At 43.2% G+C, this 24684-nt stretch overlaps 1 protein-coding gene and 1 long non-coding RNA gene across 4 annotated transcripts; one reads left to right on the top strand and one right to left on the bottom strand.

The window, feature by feature from the left end:
• Positions 1-25: 25 nt before the first annotated feature.
• Positions 26-18835, bottom strand: LOC119122651 (RNA-binding protein Musashi homolog 1-like). 2 transcript variants are annotated; one of them, XM_037251092.1, is made up of 14 exons: positions 18664-18835; positions 18158-18198; positions 17539-17620; positions 17340-17424; positions 10651-10692; positions 10178-10270; positions 5413-5461; positions 4659-4741; positions 4087-4204; positions 3595-3675; positions 3046-3102; positions 2495-2551; positions 2274-2428; positions 26-2192 (listed from the first exon to the last, which is right to left on the bottom strand). In XM_037251092.1, exons 1-14 carry the CDS (start codon positions 18822-18824, stop codon positions 2151-2153), a joined length of 1146 nt encoding a protein of 381 aa, XP_037106987.1. In that variant the 5' UTR covers positions 18825-18835; the 3' UTR covers positions 26-2150. The 2 variants fall into 2 exon arrangements, with proteins under 2 accessions (XP_037106987.1, XP_037106986.1); XM_037251091.1 differs by having other exon boundaries at positions 2274-2551.
• LOC119122654 lies at positions 6691-15473 on the top strand. 2 transcript variants are annotated; one of them, XR_005097930.1, is made up of 4 exons: positions 6691-6735; positions 7314-7375; positions 12143-12323; positions 14225-15473. It is a non-coding gene; the product is annotated as an uncharacterized LOC119122654 (long non-coding RNA). The 2 variants fall into 2 exon arrangements; XR_005097929.1 differs by having other exon boundaries at positions 12143-15473.
• Positions 18836-24684: the final 5849 nt, after the last annotated feature.

The following is a 24684-nucleotide window of genomic DNA, read 5'->3' as shown; positions in this document are numbered from 1 at the left end:
ATACAACAGAACCCACACAAACGCATACTTTGGAATAATTTATTAAGATTTTAAAATTGAAATGATATTGGGGGGGGGGGGTCGTAAGAAAAGAATTGTTGTAAAGCTTGGCTGAGCCAACCTTAATCTTTTGTGACCTCATGTAAGGCGCTACAAGCTCAATTCAAAGCATCGGCCCCGTTCCAGACATCAACACAAGACGATCGTCAATATACAAGGGGAACAAGGTGGCAACACAGAAAAATATATCTTTTTTTTCTGAAAATAAAATCTTAACGCCGCAAGATTATCCACACACCCCTGTTTTTACCAATAATAGCACTATTTTCATTTGTAAGGTACAAAATAACTTATTGCTTTATTGTAAGTTAAAAAGTTACAGTGTAGGTGTCCAGCAGTAGTTTTGTGTCGTGTCGTGTCCCAGATGGTCTGACAGGAATGACTGGCTGGATGAGGAAGTGGCTTCAAGTGTCTTGCTATGCTCAACATGAAACAAGGCTGAACAAACAGGTCACTTGTTTTGTTTTTTTTAAGTTTGCTTTTGTTTTGTTTTTTTTTGCACGTTGAATTTGTTCCAGCGTGTGACTTTGCCTTCCAGCCAGCGTTTGTCTCCAACGAGACCCTTTATCAGAGCCGACTGGGACCAGACCCTGTTACATTTCACGTTCCCTGCCCAAACCCCCTCCACCCAAGATTACATGGAGCAGCAACTGTATATAATCAACAATTATGTGGAGGAGCACAAAGCCATGAATACAAAATAAGAGATGTGAGGGAAGCAGCGGAGACCAGTGCAACAAAATGGAACAGGGAGATCAGATCAGTACCAAATACAGGCAAGTGGAAAGCTCCATCGGTTGCCAAAAGTAATTCCATATCATATTTGATCTAATTCTCAATCACGCTCACTTCCACGCATTCACGTGGACCTTCAATAGTGAGAAGAGAACAGAACAGAATATTATTGAGATATTTCCCACATTTTGTTTCTCTCTATATTCTTCATTCATTTTCACGGTGCCTGGCCGTGTAAACACATAAAAAGGGGGAAAAAAAACAATTTAAGAAGTAAATGGTGAAAAAAAAAAGTCAAGTCAACCCAACCCAACAAAGCCCTGATTTTTCCAATTTAAGTTTAAAATAACTCCACCAGCTTAGTCCATTAAGTAGTTTTCATGCAGATGCAAGAAATCGCTTTCTCCACCATTAGGGCATAAAAAAAGGGGGGGAGAAACATAGCCGCTGCTACCAGAAAAGTATTTCAAATGTGATGATTTTGAAAAGGTATTTGTCTCATCATCGACAGTGCCACGCGCCACGTCGATACTGCGGATGAATGGCCAATAACGTACATAAGAGTCTTGTTTCCTCTTTTGTAATAAGTAGTGAGATGAGCACATATTTCATAATTGATGATTTCCAGTGAAACTGAAGTGACCCTCTGCGAACCAACCAATGACATGCCGGCTGGTTCAGTAGTCCCTCGCCCGCCCTTCCCCTTCCATCCAAAAGTCTATGTACAATATCTTACAGGAAGACATAAAAACATTGCTTTAAAACCAATAACAGAATAAAATACCTCACAGATTATCATATTATGTCAATAATAATATTACAAAGGTTCGTTTTTTTTAAAGACTATCAAAATATACATTTTTTTCCGTATTTCCTTGATGCTTAGAAAAACGACTCGTCGTTGATTTGTTCTTTTTATGTTAAAAAGGATTTTTGAGGAAAAGCGTGCCCGGGTGGTGTTTTATCAGAAACAGCTGTCAAGGATTTCATGAAGCAACATAACACGGTGAGATACAATAAAAATTAGAAAAAATAGTCCTCTCCGGCTTTGTCAAATGACAAAGGTTTCACCGGAGCCTTTTTTTTTTGCAGTTTTCTCAGTTTCAAAAGAATATTGGTGGGGGGCAAATGAAGATCCAGATGAGGACACACTGGGATATTATGTTCATGTGAGATTAGTACAGCAAAAAAAAAAAAAAAGTTTTTAAAAAGATATTCAGTCGGTGGGTTTAGCCACAGGACAGCCAGGCGGAGCTGCGGCCAGCCAATCAGGTTGTGCCGCCAAAGGGCACTCAGCGTTTGATTGGCTCATCAGCAGAAGAGAAGCGCCCAAATCATCGATGACTTGAGTCGTCTCAGTGGTAGCCATTAGTGAACGCAGTAGCAATCAGAGGACCCTGAGGACAAACACATTGAATGCATACCAGTTAGCATCCAAATAAATAAAAATATAGTTTTAACAAGTATTAGTGACATACCCCGAGACTGTGGCCGAACCCTGTGCTGGGGGCGGGGCTAGCCGCACTGATGTAGCTGCTTACTCCTGAGTCCGGATTTGCTGCAGCGTACAAGTCAGCCATTGGTCCAGGGCTGCTGGTACTCAGAAATCCAGCTGTGCGAGAAGGGGTGGCGCCTAGCCAGCAGGGGAGATAGATCAATCTTAAACACTCATCAACGAGTTTAAAAAAAGAATACACACCTCTAACGACTGCCGCTGCCGCCGCTGCCATTGGTCCGTATGCGGTCAAGGGAATAGCTGATGGGGACAGAAACGCACAGATTTGCTGAACAAGTTCCAGCAAGCTCAAACAGCTGCTCAAACATCAATCCATCAACAGATTTCAAACCGAAACCAAATTCAGCATCGGTTTCTTAAAACACAACATTGAGGTGAAAGTGGCTTCTGAGTGAAAGGTGCAAATACATGTCATGTTCGCTAGAGGGCAATATAAACACAGCTGCCCTTATCCATTGGTTCTTAACATTTTGGAGGTTCTGCATCCAATGCATAATTATAATAAAATCTGACTTCCAAATTAAATAAGGAGCAGTTTTGTAAGATGTTTTCGACCAAATCAATTGGCCCAAAATGTCAAGCTCTTTTCCCTTAATACCGCATCAATTGTAAAAGAGATACAAAATAGGACCACAGGAATCTCTGATCACTAGTGTTGATGATTGCTGAGTCAGCATGAAGTCAAATGTTGGGATTCGACTGTGGGCTGTTAAATATATCGGGTACCGACTGACCTGTCAGCTCAGGGGGGTGGGAAGATGTCAGGAAGGGGGTCCTCTCTAAATGGAATTCTAGAAACAGAGAAGGTCAAGAAAGAGCGCTCTGTAAATACAATCACCATCCACAAGCCGCTACAACGGGACACTAAGATGAAGGCGAGATCACAGAGCATAAGCGTTTCACGAGAAAACAGCTAGTGTGCAAGGCAAGGCAGGAAGGTGGGAACATAGGAAGAGGAGGCGCCATTCAGCCAAAGGACACAAGGTTACATAAGTGGATAAAATAAACAGAGCAAAAGATGTGAGCAGATCCAAAAGAAACTGAAGACGTTGAATTTTGAAGATATTTATAGATTCCATCAACTAGTGTTAAGCGTGACCGTAAGCAACCACATCTGCATTCAACCGGAACACGCGTATCACGGCCTTTGTCGTTCAAACACATTTTATGATCTCAGTGCTCTTTGCAGCTGAGTCAACTACATGCCGCAACCCGCATCCTTTGGCTTTTCTTCTCGGTGACTCGCCTGTGTAAAGTGAAAAAGGGTGTACACACACACTCACCTGGGAACTGGTAGGCGTAACCAGGCGCAATTCCAGAATAACTACGGCTGGTGTAGGTGGTGGTCTGGAAACTTGGGTAGCCTAGAAAAGATTTAAATAAAAAAAAAAAAAGAATGACGATATGACGGCAATCTGCTAGTATGTGCAACTGGATTTTAATCAAAATTTATATTTCTGATTCCACAGCAACAACTCCAACTGTCCTCTAGAGGGAACTAAACACTAATAATTTTTGTATTGCATCGTGCTCTTGCAGTGTGACCCCATGAGCATGGTTTCTTTTGTAGGTTAATTTGAAAAACATCAAACAAAACAAAAGAAATATGTTTTTCATTAGTATTACACAACTGTATTTTTAAAACCAATCCACACACTAAGTTTAACCAAATTAGTCTTGTACTATAAGTGCAAAACACCTATCCATGCATTTTCTATGCTGCTTAGGGTATATGCACAAAACATCTCGGAGGTAATTTATGTTCTTAGTCGTACCAAGCATGCCAATGCCCAGCATGAAGGCGTCCATCCCATAGGGCATCACTCTGGATCGACCTCTGGCTGAACTTGTTGGTGTCATCACCTCCTTTGGCTGCGCTTTCTTACACTCTACCTATAGCACACAGGAGAATATGTGTTCAGTGATGCTCAAATTAAATGACAAAAGCATGTATTTTGGCAGACAATATTTTTACAATCCAACCAAGATGAGTAGAATGCAATATTCTGAAAGCACGTTCGATATTGATAAGGAGTTATTACTCTGTTTGGTATAGTTGTGTATTGTTATAATAATGTTGTATTGTGTAAAATATAAGAATGATTATAATTTAATTCATAATTCGAGATAAAGCTAAATATTACTGTCGTGATGAAATTTGAGTGGCATCTATCGGAGTCAAGAAATACAACTGATTCATGAAGCAAATTTGAAGCTTTATTTTTTTATCACTACTCGATATATAGATAAATATTATTAGCCCTGGTTAAATTGTGCAGTTGTACCTTACGTTGTGGGTTGTGTGCGGATGTAAATGTTGATGTGTGTTATTTCTTTTCTTGCCTACCATTTTATTGTTGATCTCATGGAAATGAATCTCACACACTTTCTCGACCACATCTTCATTTTCAAAGGTGACAAAACCAAAACCTGAGAGACACAAAAACACTCTTATAATTCCATAGACTTCCTAAAATTGCATATAATCAAGATTATTTTTGACTTAAATTTCCATGAATTCAATTTCTCAGTTCCGATGATACATTCGTAGAGCAAATGGGTCTCGATCTTGCTTGCAAGGAGCAAGAAGACTATTATAGGCTGATGACATACAGACAGGAATAGACTGGACAGGAGTGACGGCCGTCCGTCCATTAAAGCTGTCCTCGCCCTTCATCGCAGCTCTTTGCTAAGGGAGGGAGGCAGCAATACGAAACCAACGTCACATTGCTCTCCTGTCAATCAGCTGTTGTTGATATGGTGCTTCTTCCACACCTGAATTAACCTCCACCGCCCACATCTATACCTCCTTCCTACTTTCCCTTCCTTCCCCCTTATTCCTCATTCATGTCATTAAGTCCCATCCTCTCCTGGAACCATTCTGACCCTTTATTGCGACCCTCAGCGGGCGCAGCACTTCATCCTCGCTGGGAGAGGACAGAGATAAATGAAGCAGGGAGCAGAGGAGGCTAGAAAGGCACATGAATATGCCTGGATATTTTTATTTTTTTTCTCCTAGTCTCCCACAAGGACTCCTTATAAGGTCGTGCACAGCAATTACTTTAATTCGTGTACGTGTGGGTATGTGATACTCTACGCACCTCTGTGTCTGTTGGTTGTTTTGTCGAACATAAGCATGGCATCGTCGACCTGCGAGAACAAAGCAAAGATTTGGATGGGCTTTGACATCAACACACACGCACACATCAATTCACAGCATGGGGTGCCATTGTCCCTCTTTAGCATTGGAGCAAGAGGGGAAAACAGATGGAGAGGGTGGAGGGACAGGGGAGGGGTGACAGGTGACAAAGGAGAAAAGACAGAATGAGGTCCAAAAAAAAGTGATGGCTGCTGTGTGTCTAGCTTAAAATGCACACTTCTTATGACCACCAGAAAGCTTCATGAAGAATCGCAACAAAAATTCTTCCGTCTTCTATCCTCTCATTTGCTGCTCGTCTGTCTCTACAAAGTTTACAATTGCCTTGGAGACGTAAAGAATTTCAATTAGAAGAACACTGCTCCCTTAACCTCGTTACAAAAAGGGGGAGGGGGGGTGAAAACCCCTAATGCTGAATAACGAGTGGATCAAAAGAGGACAAAGTTTTGACTGAACAGGGAAATTTTGCTGACAAACATTTTGCATCTGAAAGGGAGTGAACAAGGGGCTTTGTCAACATGCACTCCTTTTCTTCTCCCTCTACTTTCCTATTCGCGCTCACTCCACTGCCCTATTCATATTACTCCTCCTCCCCTTTTTCACCACCAAACCCCCAACCACCACCCCACCAGCCCTTTGCTGGCAGCAAAGTTTTGAAGCCCCTTAGTGTCAAGACCACTCGCGTAGTCTGATCTTAAGGGCGGTTTGCAAATAGGGCCGAATAAAACGGAATTGCTTTCCTATTTTGATAATGTCCAGACCGAAAATCCATATATTTTTAAAAGTGAAAAAAAAAAAAATACAAACAGCAGTGTGTCATAGTCACACGGCGACAGACGCAAGTGGAGAATGATGACATGCCTATTTTCATGTGGCAGCACTGAAACTCAAACCAGTGTAACGTGAGTGGAAGAGGCCTCAGGATGACCAGGCTGTCTGATTTCTAACCCTTACCACAGATGACGAACCCAATCGCCACTTGAGATTGAACTTGCCCATGTCTGCGTGTTTTTCATAACACAATTGAAACGGTTTGCGAGCTAGATGTGGTGATGATGCTAACGGAGCGGAGCAAGGTTGCTTCTGCAGTCTCCATGACCCCTTTGACTCCCATCCATCTCAATATATAGTACCCTGCGCTAACACACACACAGCGCCCCCCCCCCCTCCCTCCCGCAGTCCTTCATTGAGTTTATTCTGTCCTCCCCTACTCTCCGCTCTTCCAAACTCAATGACACAGCAGAGAGCCCAGGGAACCGGACAGACAGTAAGTGGGCAGCTGCAAGCCATGTTATCCAAAGACTAGAGTTACATGAGCAGTTTGAGCCCTTGTTAGCATGTGAACCGCTTATGCTAGGTTAGCATGACATGCTGATTTTAAGCGGAGGCCGAAATGATTCTCACACACAGAAGCAAAAATGACATATTGATGTAAAAATAGCAAACCACCGAAGATCACGCTGCACTATTTCATTTAAGGAACTGTATGATCTTACGGCGGCCCCTTGCCCTTGCCAAACCTAATAAGAAGACGATCTCCGATGTCCACTACCCAGGGTGCTGTAAGACAATCTGATTGGATAAACTGTGGGAGGACACAGATTGGCTTAGCAGCGAGCTAAGTCTCGCACGACTCAGCATTTTGCCAGCGTCATTATTGGAGAAGATCGAGACGTGAGGGCCACCTGAATTGTAGTAATGAAAAGTATTCCGCTTTCAAACCGAAGCTATTTATGTGAAGAAAAAGCGTTCAACATAGAATATGAAGTGCGGTGTACACATTTCTCCCCCTCTGCTCTCTCCTCACATCTCCCTCTTTCATCCTTGCATTCTCTCTCCGGACAGCTCTCTAAACAGGCCAGCAGACAAAGTGTTCAGTCAAGCCTCCTAATTGCTGGCTCATATGGGTGAGTGGAGTCCCAACTTTTCCCGTCTGCCCTGTCCATGCTGCATTTTTTTTTTTTTTAATCTCTGCCACTCTATTCTCTATCGACGACTAATGTGTATCCAGGGTTGGTTGGTTTTTGTTTTCTTTCCACTGGCTCTCTGGTACTACTAAAGCATTTTAGCAGTCATTTTGCCTCTGTGGTGCTTTAGAGAGTTCAGAGAGGAATGATGAAAAGCCTGAAACAGGGATTTCTTTTGGACCATAACCGCCTGTGTGAAATCTTAATGGAATTACTTAACTTGGAAATTCCAGTTAAAAAACACATCTCAGATCATACAGCCAGCCTTGGCAAAAGAAAGAATGCAGTCTCAACTCTCTTTTGGGTCGAGGCGAATTACAGTGCCTTCACCTTGGGATTAAGTCAGAATACAAACACGGCCGCGACAGACGTACAGACTCGAAGTTACCAACATACAGAAGGTAACATTTGTTCAGTGTGGATACTGCAAATAAACTCACACATCCGACACATTAGATGAATAGCCATTTCCCTCCACTCAGATGAAGCAGAGTAGTATCGATGTGCTTTCAGAAGTGTACTTACAGAAACAAACTTCAGAATGCATCAAAGAGGTGCAGAAAATGCAGTGCAATCTGTGTTTTCCTTTCGAGGCGGTGCCACGGTATGAAAATAAACAGGACAGCGAGTCCTACTCCATCCCAACCTGCACCTTGTAACCAGGCTCAGATAATAAACAACAAATACCTCCTGCTCAGCAGGAATGCACTGTGGGATTGGCGCTACGCATGATACAGCTTTGCTCTCATGTGTCCAAACAGCCCAAATGTTCCCTTATTCTGTGGAGGTCAGTGCTGTCCCTCATACGAGGCGTGTGTAAAGTGATTCGTCTCAGAGCTGCGGACTTTTTTGGGAACATTCGAAAAAGCGTGACATATGACACAAGTGCCTGAAAAATGAGTTAGCACGCAGGTGTCATATGTAATGCATGTTGACCTACAAGACGTCTAACGATATTGGTATTTTTTAGGACAACAATCTAGTCTTGGGGAATTTAAAAACCTGTAAAGCCAACTGACAACACTGCAGTATATACACCAGGCCAGGAAGCAATATCGGTTTGTAAAGAAACTGAGCCTGCCTCTCAGTTGATCCAATACTTATCGTCGTTAGTTACACAGCCACAATCAACTAAAAATGAATATATTGTGAAGGTTTCATGACAACACAAAACTCAAAATGAACGCAGAGTTCCTGAAAACAACCAAAAATGCTGTATTGTGCATGCTAGCTCAAAAATAAGCAATGTCACTTTGGAAATTTGCATGTACACAAACTGCTGATCCAAATACATTCTGAAAACACAAATTTGTTCCTAGCAAGCTCCTTGTTTTTTTTTCCCAGTTAAACTGTAACATGAAAGTGAAACTATGATACCATACTCTCTTGCTATATATATATATATATATATATATATATATATATATATATATATATATATATATATATATATATATATAAATAAATTAATATATATGTTAATTTTTTTCTATATATACACATTATAGCATTCTTCCCAAATGTGTACCCTACAGAACTGAAAAAAATTGCTTGGTGGTGAAAAGGCCGTTGATGACTTCATTTGAATCAAATCAGCGCCTTAAATATGCTTAGAGCCCTGACTCATAGGGCAAGTGCAACAAACAACCTAAAAGTCCTCTAGCACAAAACAAAATCCAATTTTAGCAGACTTTTTGACAACAGACTCCAGCAACATTTGTTGGCTCACTGACTGTGAGTTCTGCCCTCTTTGTCTACACAAATGTATGCAAGCTCACCTCTGCTCGCAGCCAAAACTGTGCCGCTGTCACACACGCCTCTTTCCATTCATGCAAATACACACTTCTCAACCCAAAAAAAACCAACAACGCTGGATTACTGTGGGACAATGGGCAAAAGCAGGTCACCACAGCAACAAGCCATGGCACTTCATCGTTGTGCGTGCGTGTGTGTTTTTGTGGAAAGGGGAAGGGCATCTGTAGTACTGATTTTTGGGGTAAAATGCATTTGGGGTGAGTGTGTGTGCGTGTGTGTGTGTCAGGGGGTGGGGGTTAAAGGAGCAGCTGTTGCATTTGGTAAGTTAATAAGAGAAAAGCCTGAAGTCCTTAAAGAGTCTTTGCCCCACACCCCCCATCCAAAGTACAGCACGCTAAAAAATAAAAAACACAACCTCTTACTGCACGCAGGCCTGATACTTTTGTGCATTTCTGGCCCATCGGATTGGTGTGTATGTGTCTCCCCCCCTCCCTGCCCATTCAAACTCACATTTCTTCCTCACATCCCAACATTCCTCCTTTTCTCTGCCCTTCAACCCTTCCGAGCTCCCCTCCCTCTCGCTCCATAGGGGGTTGCTTCTTCCCTTTCAGTCCCCCGCCATCTCCCTCACCCTCCCCTTTCTGCTTTTTTACCCCTCTTCCTCGCTCTCCCTAGCCACGCATCTGTCTCCGCAGCATGTGTTTGCCTTGCACCAAATTTCATTCAAAGAAGCAGCACACTCAGCGAGATATGATTAAAAACAGACAAATCATTCATTGTATCAAACCGCATTGACCTTATTCCCACCCGTCTTACCGATAGTTTGACAGATGGCTTCGAGATGAACGAAGTAAAGGAAGCAAAGAAATGTAATGCGAATGTCGATTTTGACGGACAGAGAAAAGGTCAAACATAGAAACAACGTCAAAGGAGAGGATGTTATCAATGGCAGGTGCACAGTCGGCATCTTAGAATTTAAGAGTTCACCTTTCCAAATTGGTCAAAGTATTGCTTGACGTCTTCAACGGTGGTGTTGACCGACAGTCCTCCGACAAAGATCTTCTTTGTCCGCGTGACCAACTAGAAGCACAGAGAAAGAGAAAAGCATTCTTTTAATCACAAATGCAACTTTTTTTTTTGTCCTTTTACTCACTGATCAAATTTCTGTTTCTGAAACCTTTACTTAATACTCAGGCTGCATGAGCTCAATTTGATGTATGTATGCCCAGGTGTGCACATTCTGTGTGTGCCCATTCATATAAGTGCACAAGTACGGTGGTGTGTGTGTGTGTGTGTGTGTGGGTGGGGGTTCAGGGTGACAGGGTCACAGTGTCAGGCTGGTCAAGTGGATTGCTGCCCCTCCTCCATCATGTGACCGAGGCTAATCCTAACCAACCCGAGCTGACCGATTACGACTGACACATGACATCACTCGGGCTCGGCCTTCCGCGTGCACTCACCTTCGGCTGAGCACGGCGAGGAAAAGCCACTTTTGGGTCGATCTGTACAGGGAGACATAAGGGAAGATGGCTTGTATTTAGTCATATACACATTGGCAACATGTTCTTAGATTCTGAATTTCAGATTCAGAGTCCAGTTTATTAGTAAACTGTGAAGGCTATGGTTCTACTGAAGCGGCGTACGGGTGTATTTGATGATTTGGAGCGGGTGACATTCCTCACTGCCATTATGTGAGGAACCATTTAGTCATTTGTGAAAATGTGACACTAATTACCATAAGTGACCTTATTAGCTCTCATTGATAATGATTTCCTCTTAGTGTAGATATACAGTGTATTATAATTGTGAATTTAAATAAGAAATGGGCCTCAAAACATAAATGACTATGAAGCTATTCTAACAAGCGAGGAAGCATTTTGTATGCAAGAAATCATGCCGCCATTCCATGGATAAAGATAATCCGATAACATGTTTTACTACTAATTATAATTTCTAAAATTGTGATATCACTATTTGGCAATTGAAAATTGTCGTGCCAACCGTTCAAGTAGAGAAAATATTGGAGGTGTTTGACACCACTTTTGACATCACCAATTCTTGATTCAATTCTTATACCCATGCGAGGAAATAGAAATAACAAATAAAGCTAAAACAACTAGACGTTTAAGTTTTCTACGATTTACAGTTCCAAGATGATTGCTCCTCCAAGAAACAAGCTGTAGTTAGCGCATATGAAGGGCAACACTTCCAGAAATAGAATCTATGCTAATGCCCAAGTATGTATAGTAGACCCTTGTTGATGCAAAGCCCCTCCAAACATCCAAACACACGGGCGTGGTGAACAAGATACACATTAAGGCATGAATAGATTGGCTCAACTGCTCATGTTATTCTCCCTAGTGTATTAATAAACAAATTCATCTTGACCCCTAAACAAGATGACATTCCAGGGTCCGAAATGAACACGCGTGTAATATTCCGATTTTCAGACGGATCGTTCACACTGACAAATCCAGACAACCTCCATTTAGGATTAACAAGATTTGATGTATCCATATTTTGCCCCCTCTGGAATGTGTGAGCAGCTTGGTCAAGGTTATAGATAAAATTAGAAGCAAATGAGTTTTGAATGAGCCGGCCTGTAATAATGCTAAATATGCAAAGCCCGGTCTGGCATTTTAAATTTGCGTGGAATCTTGTGTTATTCTCACTCAAGCCAACAAGAGATGATTTTTAGGTCACAGAACCTTGTAGTGTATTAAGGTCTTAGGCTTCCATCTTTGTTCTAATAATTGGATGTGTGAAGAGAAAGCCCTTGTGTCTCACACAGGCGTTGAATTTATATTGGCAAGCAAAAGGAGCCTATCAAACAGCCAGACAACACGCACTCCAGAAGTGAGCAATGCGCTCCATACAAGAGCGAGCAAGCTTTTCTTCAATATTCACACAATGCACTCATCTCTCTCCTGCCTTCTGATGCCAACTCTTCAGACCAAAATATCCTTGGAGGACCTTTAAGTGTCTTTGCGGCCACTAGGCTGGCTAACTACCATGCAGCAGCAGTGCCCTTGGGAGGGATTGCCGGGCGACTTTGCAGCTTCATGTAAGACAAAGACAAGAAGCGCCGTGTCACCTCCAGCTGGTTCCGACCTTAGTGACAGCGTGCAGCAAGGTGACAAGGACACACACTTTTGGCAATGGGAAGTGACCACATGACATTCCTTCCAGGATTCAAATCTAATATTTAACGTGGGATTATCGGCTTTAAGATTACAGGTGCCGACCAACTGCTCATTTGACAGTTTCCGCCAAATATACCGTCCTTCTCGATATATAAATGGTTTGACCAAAATGACCCGAATTCAATATGTAACTACTTGGAGCAAAGGGCACGTGTACTTCTGAGTTGAAACACGGGAACACAAGAAGTAAGTTAATAAGTATGTTTATGTGAATGAAAAACAGAAAGTCCCAATTGGAAGAGAGACTGGTCACAAGGCCATGTTTAAAAAACAAAACAAAACAAAACCAATTTGTATCCATCCTATTGGCAAGAGGAAATACCCCCCACTATTTGTTTATTCTCCCAAAAAATATTTTTTTAAATTGTATCTTTTCATTGTAACAACATTAACGGAAATTAATACCTTGTGTTCGGGACAGGTCTAAATTCATCTTAAATAAATGAATGGTAAATTTGATTACTTGTTACCTTTAATGGGATGGGAAAATATCTCTTTGAATATATTCGTGCTTCTATGCCAGTGTTGCAAAATAACATGAACGATATGGAGCTCTTACAGTACACACAGCCTACAATACAAATTGCAGGTTACCAACTATGACTGGGTTAGGCCTAATGCATTTTATTGTAGTGCTACTATGACTACTACAGTCATGCCATGCTGTTAAAAAAAAAAAATCATTCCACTTCAGCGAGAAAACAGAATGCATCTAACATGTAATATCTACAACTGGCTGTACTCAAAGGAAGGCTACAATAAATGAAAACTACAGCATCTATTAAGACTCCCGAAGTAGCCTTGAGGAAGACAGACAGGCCACAAAAGCAAAAAGTAAAATGGCTTAGCCAGGTCACTATTTGCAACACTCAGAAATAGCTCTTCACATCTTGAACATAGAGGCTTGGCATTTGAGAAGTGTCTCGACCACGTAACGGTCAACTGGTGAAAATGTGTCAAATCATGTACACTGCAAGAAGAAAGCAATTCTTCTTCAAAAGAGTTATAACTGAGTGTTCCCGTAATGCTCTGACTAACACCCTGCTTCAGAACACCCAACCTGTGCTCTAGCTATGCAACAAAGTGACGGCAATATGATTTTTTTTTAGTAGTTTAGCTTTTAAGACTAATCTACAACCAATAGTCACCTCACATGGCCCAGCGCGTGTTCACCAGTGTAACAGACTGAAAAACAAAAACAATTTTTTTAAACAGAACCTCAAACTAACTAGCATATAAAATACCTGGTGTGGTGCACCCAAAAAAAAAAAATTCCATCCAGTAATATAAAGCGAGGGGAGTAAATAAAGAAAAAAACACACAGAAAGAAAGGAGAAAGCATTCATTTGGAAAATAGAGTCGGCTCATGAGAAAGTGGGCCTGTCCGGTCTAGCGGTGCAGCGGGGTCGTCCCAGCAGGCAGCCCCTCTGATTTCATTAATTAACAGGACAAAGAGTACAAAACAGATGGGCCCGTAGAGGAACTAGGGCTCCCGTGCTACCCCCACAGGCCCACATACTGTATGTACATACATCCACAAGCAACCTGATCATGTAGCATCAACAACAGCGCTAACGTACACGAACGTACATACCCGTGCTTTAACTCGCTCGCTACTACACCTGCCACAAGTATCATGTAAGCAACTTGTTAAGACCTGACTGTTGTATTATCACGTTCAATCAAAACTGCAAAGAGCTAAAGGGGTGCCGCAGGGTTCTGTATCGGGTCCCCTCTTATTGTTCTTTATGTCAGTGATTTGTCCAAAGCAAAATTGCATTTCTGTGATGACGACATTGTTTTTTAGTCCTATGGATCAACTGTTTTTCAGGCCGTCAAATCGCAGCAGAAAGCTTTGGTAACGGTCCAGCAATCATTAATTCACTTGGAAGTATACTCTCGACAAGGAAGGCCTGCTCTGACCACTCCAAGGGTGAGTCACTGTTTACAGGACAATATTAGGACTGCTATTTTCATATGTTTGAGTCTTAATTACGATCGAAAATACTGACTCGGAAATTGAAATTGTCTTTGGTCACAAGATTATTTATTACTTTCGTTCCCCTATGCTCGTACGGCATTGGGTAAACAGGCTTTTTTTTTTACTCTGCTCCTTATGCATGAACTATGCCACAAACAGGCTGGAAGCTAACTTGTTAAATTGCTTTAGGTACTTTAAATCCAAATGGAGAGTTTTTGACACAAATTACACAATATGCAATTTTTCACAATGTGTTTGTAAAATTCTATGTTTGGTGTGTAAATGTATTTCAAGTTTTATGTTAGTTGCTGCGTCTTGGCTAGGACACCCTTGAAATATAATTCTTTATTTTAAACTTCCTGGTTAAATACAGTTAAAACGAAAAAATAATGAGACAAAAGTATAATGAGAAACTTTGTTTGGACCCAGCAGCGTCAGTCTGTACGGCTCGACAATGGCACAAGTAATTGTTTAACAAAGCTTACTAATGAGGACCCCCTACCCAAATCTAGCAAACCCTATGCCCTTGTAAGCCAATGAGGTCTTTGCTTTGCCAGGCCGGGCTATCGTGTGAACGGTGGCGTGCACATGTAGTGCCTGGATCCACCTTCAGAGCCCCGTCCAGGCTTTATCCGCACATCTGAGGCCACGCATGGACCTCGGAAGTCCAATCCAGTTTGTTTCCTTCAATCCGATTAGTTGCTTTTCAGATCTATACTAATTACAGCAATCCTCCAACCCTCCTCTTCTCTTCCACCTTCTCCATCCTCCTTGTTCAAGTCTTGACCACGTCAGCATTAACCGCTAATCTCCAGTCCAGCTCGGGCCAACAGCCAGCCGCTGCTAACCAGGTGTTAGACTAGTAGAGAAGTGCACGGCAGCTGGTGGGAGCATATGCACTTTCGGCGCGGCTGCGGATGAAAGCATTTGTGTCGAACGGCCAATAGCAAAAAAAATAAATAAAAAAAAATCAACAACACCGCACCTTAGTTGTTTTTTACTCCAATAAGCATAAATGACCCTTTTTTATCATCCTAACATATTGCATCGGACGACTAATAGCAATAACTCAGTGGAATTCAAAATAATTTTGACTAAATCCACTTTGAGACAAAGTGGAGGGGAAAAAAACAGATCCCACCCCGTTCTTCTTTTCCCTAACTGCTTCCAGTGAAGTGTTTCTCTCGAGAAAACAAATACCAGTTGTGCACTTCTCCTGTGTCCAGAAAACAGCACACCGCTGCCCCGAGGCCATTTTCTGCCCTGGCAGGAAATCTAACCAGCAACAACTTCTCTCTAAAAACAATACACGACCTCCTATTTGTTATCGTGCTACAGAACATTTTCAGAGCTCGATTAAAATCAAACCTGTGGCCCATCTTCTAAAACAACGCTGGATGTTATCAAAACTGTAAATGTTTCATATCAAATGTAAGAAACCGTGTCAAGCAGGACCTTGCACCTGCGATTGTAGCCAACTTAAAAAGACAGCAGCACTCTGTTCACATCTCCTCTCTTTTTCATATTTTGTACCTTAAAGCATCTGTTCTCGCACAACAAAGACTTGGCTTCATTTGGAGACGGCGGAGCTTCAGATAAATTTGATCCGTTCCACTAAGGAATGTTTGTCTTTCATGTAATTCCCATCAAACTGCAGAGGGCTGCCTGCCCTGTTAGCGGCACACTGTGCATATAAAATGCAAATATTGATTCAGATAAATGGTCTAATATAATGTCTATTAGATTTCATGACTTAGTCTCAAGTAGTAATATTAATAGTGAAGATGTAGCACTCGTGTTAACAATGTTTTAATATCCCTCGCACATTTGAGATGTCCATAAAACTCACAAACGGAACTGTTTTTTGCATTCAAACACAGACGTCCAGCCAACTATTTTGAGGCTGAGTTTTTGACATATATTAGTTCACTAGAGGACAACGCTTAACAGCAGCAAGGCTCTGCAAGACTGCACATTTAAAAGCTTCCTCCTCCAAATAAGCATTCTCATCACATCACACACATGGATGAGCTCTCCAACAGTGGTTTGAAATTTGAAATAACACTTTACAATTGCTTGGAAATTGTTACCACGCAAAAATACAAAATGCTACTTCCCAATTTCATTTAAATACTTTCAAAAGAATTGTCCATCCATAGCCCTACTACTACATGCAGGCACACACACACACACACAACACACAAAGTTGGTCTTAATGAATGCAAAATAGCCGAGAAGTTGTTATGGCGACATAAATCCCAACAGGCTGTGTACTTACAGCACTGTCTCCAGTGGCTGGCGTCACCCCCGGCAACAGGCTTGCTCCAACAACTAACCACCGCTACCTTTCTCCACCCTTGGGCCCATGCTGTGCCACTCATTTTCATTTTCCAATCATCCCATTGTTATGTTTGTACATATGGTTAGGAACGGCCGCGAGCTGACGACAGCCCATCTACATGACCAAGACAGCAACATTCGCGCCTTCACACAGATTTAAATGGAGTGTCACAGCATCACACATGTAGGTTGTGTGTGACACGTTTCTGAACACTGTTGAGTGCCCACATGTTTCATGTGTAGGAGGGGAAATTACATGAACAGTGCCAGTAATTAAAGCTGAACGAGCAAGCATTAATGAGCGTCACTCACAGTCACTCGAAAACTCTTTTCTTTTGCTCACTTTTTTTTTTTTTTCACAAGAAAACGTTTTCTGCCAAAGAGAAACTCTGCGTAAACACTGCAAAGGTTTTGCATGGGGCTCCAGTCCGACCCCATTCAGGTCCCCCCAGGTAACCATGGCAATGAAGACCAAGAAAGAACGCTTTCATGTTGGTGCCGGGGGGGGGGGCTGCTCCAAATCGTACTCCTCAACTTTACAAGCCATACGGTGGGCGGCTAGATGCACCGAGGTGGGAAAACACACATTCGGAAAAGTTACTAAAGTCAAAGAGGTGGGACTCACTGTTTTGGAATCCAGCTCGTGTCTGTTTTGGGCCAGCACCTTTTCCACGCCGGCCTGGTCTGCGTACGTGACGAACCCAAACCCCCTGGGAGGGATAATAAAGAAGATAACCTCAATTTATATCTCCCCCGAGTGCAAGAGAGCATGTATGGGTGCAATCTAGTGATTGGACGATGGGGTGCAAACGCCTCCTTCTTACCTCGACCTTCTGGTGACAGGATCGCGCATCACCATACACTCCTTCACTTCTCCGAATTTGCAGAAGTAGTCTTTCAAGCCCTCTGTAACATAATCATTTTGATTGTGAGATGATAGGATGGAGGATTTATACTATTGTGATCATTAAACGTATAGCAGCTCTTTAAGGACCTATACACAACCAACGTCGCACTTGATGCTAAATGTTGTTTGGACACCATTGCAGTCACTATGATAATAAGATTGTGGGGGGCGGGGGGTGCATAGTGGCGGGAATAAACAGTGTGCTGCGCGCATGGCTCCTGTGAGGGTGCACGGAGATCTGCAGTAAGCAAAACAACACGCCAGCGTGGCCATCAACGTGTAAACTTGTAAAGGAAACATCGATCGTTTCATATTCGACACAACGTACGAGGCACAAGTCGCTCGGTGTGTCTGTATGTGTCTTTCAGCGCTAATCTCCTCGAGTCTCGCTCGGCAAGACTAAATCCTAAAAGCTGATCCTCATTGAACAGAAAGGCAAACACTGAACTATTTACAGTTGATTTGCAACTCGGTGGAATACGCACACGTTCGACTGCTGTGTGCGTGCGAATAAAGTAGCGTGCGGGACATCTCACCTTGCGTCGTCTGCCAACTCAGACCCCCGATGAACATTTTGCTGAATGGAAGAAACACAAGCCGTAAGTCACATAGGGAAACACGCGTGTTCTAGGAAAGCACAACACGGCAGCGAAATGAGAAGTGAAAAGTGCGGTAGATGCGAGCGATATAGCATCATTAAACTAAGACGAAAGCATCGGCCATGTTGCGAAGTCACCAATGGGCCAGCGGGGCCGTTATAATCCCCAAGAGGACGAGAAGGGTGACTGAAAAGAGAGCGATTTTTCCTCGCCGATGGTGCAGAAGTTGGAGCAAAATGTGGCCTCCCGGAGGAAGATGGATGTGGAAATAAAAAAGAGAGCGTCTCCTCCGCTTAGTGGATCCATCCCACACACACAGAAACACGCACACACGGCGTGCTTGTCTTTTGTCTCGGCTCCGTTCCCGCACTCAACTCAACTTTAAAGTCCAAGGTGAACTCGAACCGGGTCGGATAGGCCTGGCGAAGGCGGAGGCTTTTTACCAGGGGTCGTGGGGGGAGTTGTCCATGACGGACGACAGGCTGCTCGGGCTCCCTTCCGTGTCCATGCCGCTCTCCGCTGCTGTATTCCCGCACTGAGAGGAGGCGAGGAGAGCCAGTAGTGTAGCTCCGCCGCTTGCTGCTCCAGACTCAGGGGCGGGCATGAGCAAAGGGGGGGGGGGGGGGTCAGGAGGGGTGGAGGAGCTTAGTAGGAGGAGGGGTGGTGAGCGTCACACACACGCACACACACACAGAGGAGGAGGGGGGGAGGCTCCGCCCCCCATCCTGCCTGTCTTTATTCATGGTGCCATTGGCGCGCTCTCACTAGTGTTTCCCTCCGCTCACGTCATTGGCCCATCACAACGTGACGGCCCATGAAGGCGCTTTTGAATATTTCCCCTCTATCTATACCCCAGCCTCTCTTTCTCCCTCTCTGTGTAGCATTAGCATGAAGAAGAGGCCATCATTCCCCTGCATTATGCCAGAATAATCGAGAGATGACGTGGAACAACATAGTGGTGTGGACTATATTTAATACAGTTGTATTTTTGTTTTGATGCATTCGAGAGGGAAAGTCATGGTTTCCTGTATTTCAAGGTCAAGTGTATGGTGGACCGAGGCTACTCTAGTGTGGTGTTTGTGCCCAAAGACAACATGACTCCAAAGGAAAACATCTCCTTGGGACATGAAGTCTGCCTTTATATGTCTCGAGGAGTGAAAAGGGTCCTTCTTTTTACATTTGGCAGCAGGTCCTGTCATTTTTTTTCCCCAGTGATGGTTGTGGGCATTTTCAGTAGTTTCTTGCATAGCATTACATTCACCTTTACTTTATAAAAAAAAAAAAAAAGTACCCTCATGAGTAGCACGGTGGTCTGGTGTTTAGCAGCTCTGACTCACACACTTTTGAATCTTGGCTCAAGTGTTCCTGTGTGGTGTAGAGTTTGCATGTTCTCCCCTGCGCATGTTCATTTGAGGACTGACAACATGCAAATGTTGCCCTGCTATTGGTTGTTGACCAGTCCGGCCTACCTCTCACCCAGTCAGCTGGGATTTGCGCCAGTTCACCTCTGACCGTAATGAGCACAGTCTCTATGCAATATATGTGTAGTTCTGGTTGAAATAATACGATTTTTTAGTCATTCAGGTTTTGATTTTCAACACTTTCCACTACTATAGTCACAAATACCCCTTATAGTATGATTCATAATTCTACACCATACGCAAACAGTATTGTGCTTTTTGGACTGATCCACCAAAATTCAGTTGGCACATCCCCCCACATTTGGCGAAGCCTACTAGGTTGCTTCGTTGGTGTCAGTTGCTTTTATCAATTAACTGTCATTTCTGAGTGTCCGTTCATTCAACTTTTCTCTCTGTCATGTTCAACTCATTGATGGAACCTGTGTCATGTGTGTGGAATAATTCCTGCTGGCCAAATGTGTGCCAAGAATAGTATCCCAAAGTGTGTGAAACTAATTATAAATGATTTGTTGCGCCATGGAAAAATTTAATGCAAGTATGGAAATACATTTAGGCCAAATGTCCAATACCCTCGAGCACACCTTTTCAAGCTCCATCTCTCATCCACTACTTACACAGCCAAAGTTCAACCTAATCTAACTCCATTCCGGTCTTTACTGGTCCTTATTTCGTCTTGCATTTACTCCTGCGGTGTCAACCCCATGTGACGGGCAGCCCTAACCAGCTAAGTGGAAGATTAGCAGCATTACCTCGACGTCAGCTACTCTTTCAACCGGGGAGAGTTTGGTCAGCTGAGAGCCGAGCCGAGCCGTCATTTACCTCAGCTGCTGTGACCAAAGTCGAACAAATCACGGTGAATTTAATTTCACTCTCAAGACAATGTGAACAAAAGACCTAAATTAGACTTGGACTGAGTGTGCACCTGTCTAAAAAAATAAAGATAATCCTGTATTGCATGAATGTGTGCTTGTGCTGGTTAGTGCAGAGAGTGTGTGTTTGTGTGTGTGTGTGTGTGTGTGAGGCAAATCAGGGGGAGGGTGTGACTGTGGCCCGGTGGACCATAGCAAGGGAACAGTATGTAGGACAGGGCCTTGCACCATGCAGCTAACCTATCCTGTTGGCTGGGCGTGCTCAATTTCTGCATGCATGATCAATGGTACTGGATTAAAAAAAAAAGGTGGGGGGGAGTCAGCAGGGTGGTGGAGTGGCATGAACAAGTTTGAGGGATTTGGAAATTATGGTAAAGTAGAAACTCACTTCTCCGTATGAAATTACCATCGTAGTATTTTAAACTAAACTTCTGATTGTAATGGTTTTCAAATTTTGGCTTAGTTCATGAATTTACACAATTTATTTCCATTTTCAGACCCTTCCGTGGCTTGTGCTTTGTTGCCACTCCTCCACCTTAAAACACTGCGTTAGTTTGTTCAAACTAGTTCTTCAGACCTTTTTTTGTTTTCTTGACCACAACTGACCCACAGTGAGGACCCATTGTCTCTGTGTGAACTTTGACCTCTTAGGGCCTGGGACCTGTGCTGCACCGGCCTCAGGGCAGTTGGAAAGAGAGCTGAGGAAAAGTCAGAGAAAAAGACTTTTAAGCATGTGAATAGCCGGCGGCTGTGACAGAGTCGCTTCTTAACGGTGGTGGAAGCGGGAGACATCATTTGTGTGAGGAAAATGTAAATCGTACCTCAAAATTCAAATGACGCTAAATTCAGAATATCACCAGCTCTCGGAAAAATCATATCTAAATTCGCACAAAACTTCAGTGGGCAAATCGTCACCATCTGTATCTTATGAGACATCTGTTTAGTTCTATGTGTTGTCCCCAAGCGACTCATCTCCCCAGGCACACGTAATGATCCTTCAAGGTATCGGTGAGTAAACAGTTGTTTTTAAGTTTTAATATACAGTGCATGATTTTTATATTTCATATTTTAGTTGGGAAAGTAAAAAAAAAAAAACAATGCATGAAGTCACATCGCCTTCTGCAAGCGTCCCTCTTTTCTTCTTTATGTGTGACGCCTACATCATGTCATGGGTCAGTAAAGGGTGAGTAGTTTTCATTTATTTTCTCTTATTGTATTATTATGCTCTTATTTTGCTTAGTTTTACATTTCTGTAGCAAATTTGCACTCGCATGAAAGTTGTAAGTATGTAAAGTATATCAAATTACCCGCACAGTTAAAGTAGACATGCCATACATAGTTTCGACAAATGTAAAGTTCCCAAGCATCATAAAATGCCTGTGCCGTGCTTTCATCAAAACACCACAAGGATAAAGAATTTTAGTATACTTTACGCACCTTATTTTTTGCGTCGCTGAAATCAGACTGGGCTGACCCATGACGCCGAACACAAACGTACTTTTTGTGAGCTGTCTAATTATAAAGTCTTATAAAGTTTCATCTTTATGTCCCAATGCTTCGGCCCCTCCCTAAAAATGTAGTGTTTGAATACAATGCAATACTGCGATATATATACAAGCTGGAGGGCCGCCATTGAGTGCGCCATTTGGTGTGGGTATAGTTTCAAGCTGACAGGTGGCGTGGCCAAGAAATCATTACATGCGAGAGGAAAGGGGCGGACTCAAGCACACCTGTGCTGTAGCCAAGAACCCAACCTTGTCACTCCAACCACAACCCCACCACGCCCCAGGGGAAGGTGTGGCAAAGAAAGAGAGACAAAAGGAGGAGAGAAAGCGAGAGGAAGGAAGAGATTGTCAGAGAGCTTTTAACCGTCGATCGAGGGTTGAGTTAACCTTTTATTAATCATCTGCACACAAAACAAACGGCTGGAGTGGCGCTGCAGGAAGCCTCTGCAGAGACTTTGCAAGGTGCTTGTGAACTTCCTCTACTCATAAACACACAACAGCTTTTAGTAGAGTATTTACCCTGATGACACACCACTATTTCTGTCTGAGCGTAAGCCCCTGTACACTGTAATATCACACACTTTTGGGGAAAGCCCCCCTCCCCTAGACTTTCCCACATACACAATATATAAGCCTAGTTATAGATCAACAGAAACTGCAATCTTTGCACGCAACAAGGAAATAAGTGTCATAACCGATGCACTGTCTATTCATTTTAGGCATTGCTAACTCACATTTGAAAAACTCAAATAGACTGCTGTTAGTAAATATTGGTTTTAAAAACCAAAGCTCAACATCTGAAACCTTGGCGTGACGATCGATTCAAGCCTGACTTATCGCAGTCATATCTGAAAATCATATCAAGGTTCGCATGGTCCAAGCAGACCAGAGAAGCTTTTTGAAAAGTGGGCCTAACGAGCCTCGTAAAATCTTCTTGATTTGGATATTTATTTACACTTGTTCACCCCTCTGTGTTTGCTTCTGCCCTAAGACCTTTTTATTCCGAGTGGATGGGGGGGGGGGGGTGATGTCACCAAAGCAGTTGCTGGAAATGACATCATGATACATACAGATGGAGTCATGATGAGCATCGTGCTACCAGCCTGCGGTGATTCAATATCTCTTTATCGGAACATGCGGGTGATGTTTGGTTCAGTGGCGGTCATACCTGCACCTCTCTCCAAAGAACCTTACAAACACACAAGTGAAAGTGTACTGTGTCCCTGCATCTCTTTTAATCCTTTTTCCACTCCCCCCCCCACTTTTTTTTTTCACTGGACCTCTCAACGCCATTCCGAGCTGCTATTTATAGGAACCTACTGCCCCCTCCCTCTCTGTATGTCTCCCTGCTTGAGTGCAGATCTACTTCAAGGAAGCTTCACCTGCTTCTCACTTCTAATCACTACAGTGTGTGAATCACTCAACAACATACATGAGAAGGTGTGTGTGCGTGTGTATAGTGGGAGGAGTGGGGGTGCAACTAATTTATCCCACTTGTCCAGTTGTTTCCGGCGAATGCGCGCCGACCCGCCACCGACTGTTATTCCACGAAGGCTTGGGAACACGTAAATCATCCCCGGGAAGTCGGAAAGTGTGTATTTATTGCCGCGCTTGTGTTTGTACGCTAATTTTAACGGGCGTGATGTTTTTGTGAGATTGATATGCACAACATGTGGTTCGGTCGAGCGCAGCTGTTTTACTTGCGTGCTGCACTTTGTGCCGGGCCTCCAGCGAGCTTGATGAAAAGCTGTGGTTATTGATTTATGAGATCACACTGTAATGGTGCCCTGCTTTGTGGGCTAATTGGCAACTGACACGTTGGGCTTTCGCAGTCTGCCTAGTCATGCTTTATTTGAAGGGTCTCATGTTGAATTATGACACCGAGTACAAAGCCATGAAAAGGGTCCCCCGGGGACAAATGGCAGCCGCTTGTAGTGCTCCTCAGCGTTTCCAGGCAGTTTAATAGTTGTTATTTTTTTTCACTGTTCTCTGTCCACTACCTGGCCGGAAGCAATTGGCTCGGTTAACATAAGCGTGTTCAGCCAAGCAGCCTCTGGGGTCTTTGCGGAACATAGCAGAGCCAAATGGGATGTGCTACAGGCAATATACTGCACATGCTACAATCAACTCAATCATGATAATCATTAGCGTATCCTTTATGCACTCCTCGCTGTCTGATTTGATTCCTCACGAGTGATTACGGAAGAGCCTTGGTTCTAGAGTAAGTCTTATGGTATGGTGAGAATGTAGATGACAAACTACCAGGTCAGATAAAAAGGAAAGATGGGAGAAAAGATGAAAAATGAATTGAATGGGGGAGTGGACAGGAAAGGGAGCTTTGTCAAAACGTATAGAGGGAGGACAGAGCAGAGGAGGTCCATTGTGGATCTTTGTGTGGCTCAGATTGTCCTCATCTCTGGGAAAGTGGAAACTCAACCCCGCTCTCCAGAGGTCTGGTTACCCAGGTGAGAGAGGCCGGCAGCAAAGGGGAAAACAGAGCGAGAGAGTCGCACAGGTGTAGGAAGAAAGACAGAAAGGGGACCATGGGATTTCAGCCGTGAACACTGGCATGATGCAGGAAATTGAGAGAAACATGCACAGATGTGAGGAAACACTAGGAGAATTACATTTCAATTCCACGATAAGCCGTTTTAAAAAATATGTGCTGG

The sequence above is a fragment of the Syngnathus acus genome, chromosome 5 (assembly GCF_901709675.1).
Source record: "Syngnathus acus chromosome 5, fSynAcu1.2, whole genome shotgun sequence".
Classification (NCBI taxonomy): Eukaryota; Metazoa; Chordata; class Actinopteri; order Syngnathiformes; family Syngnathidae; genus Syngnathus; species Syngnathus acus.
This window is presented reverse-complemented; position numbering and strand designations above follow the sequence as displayed.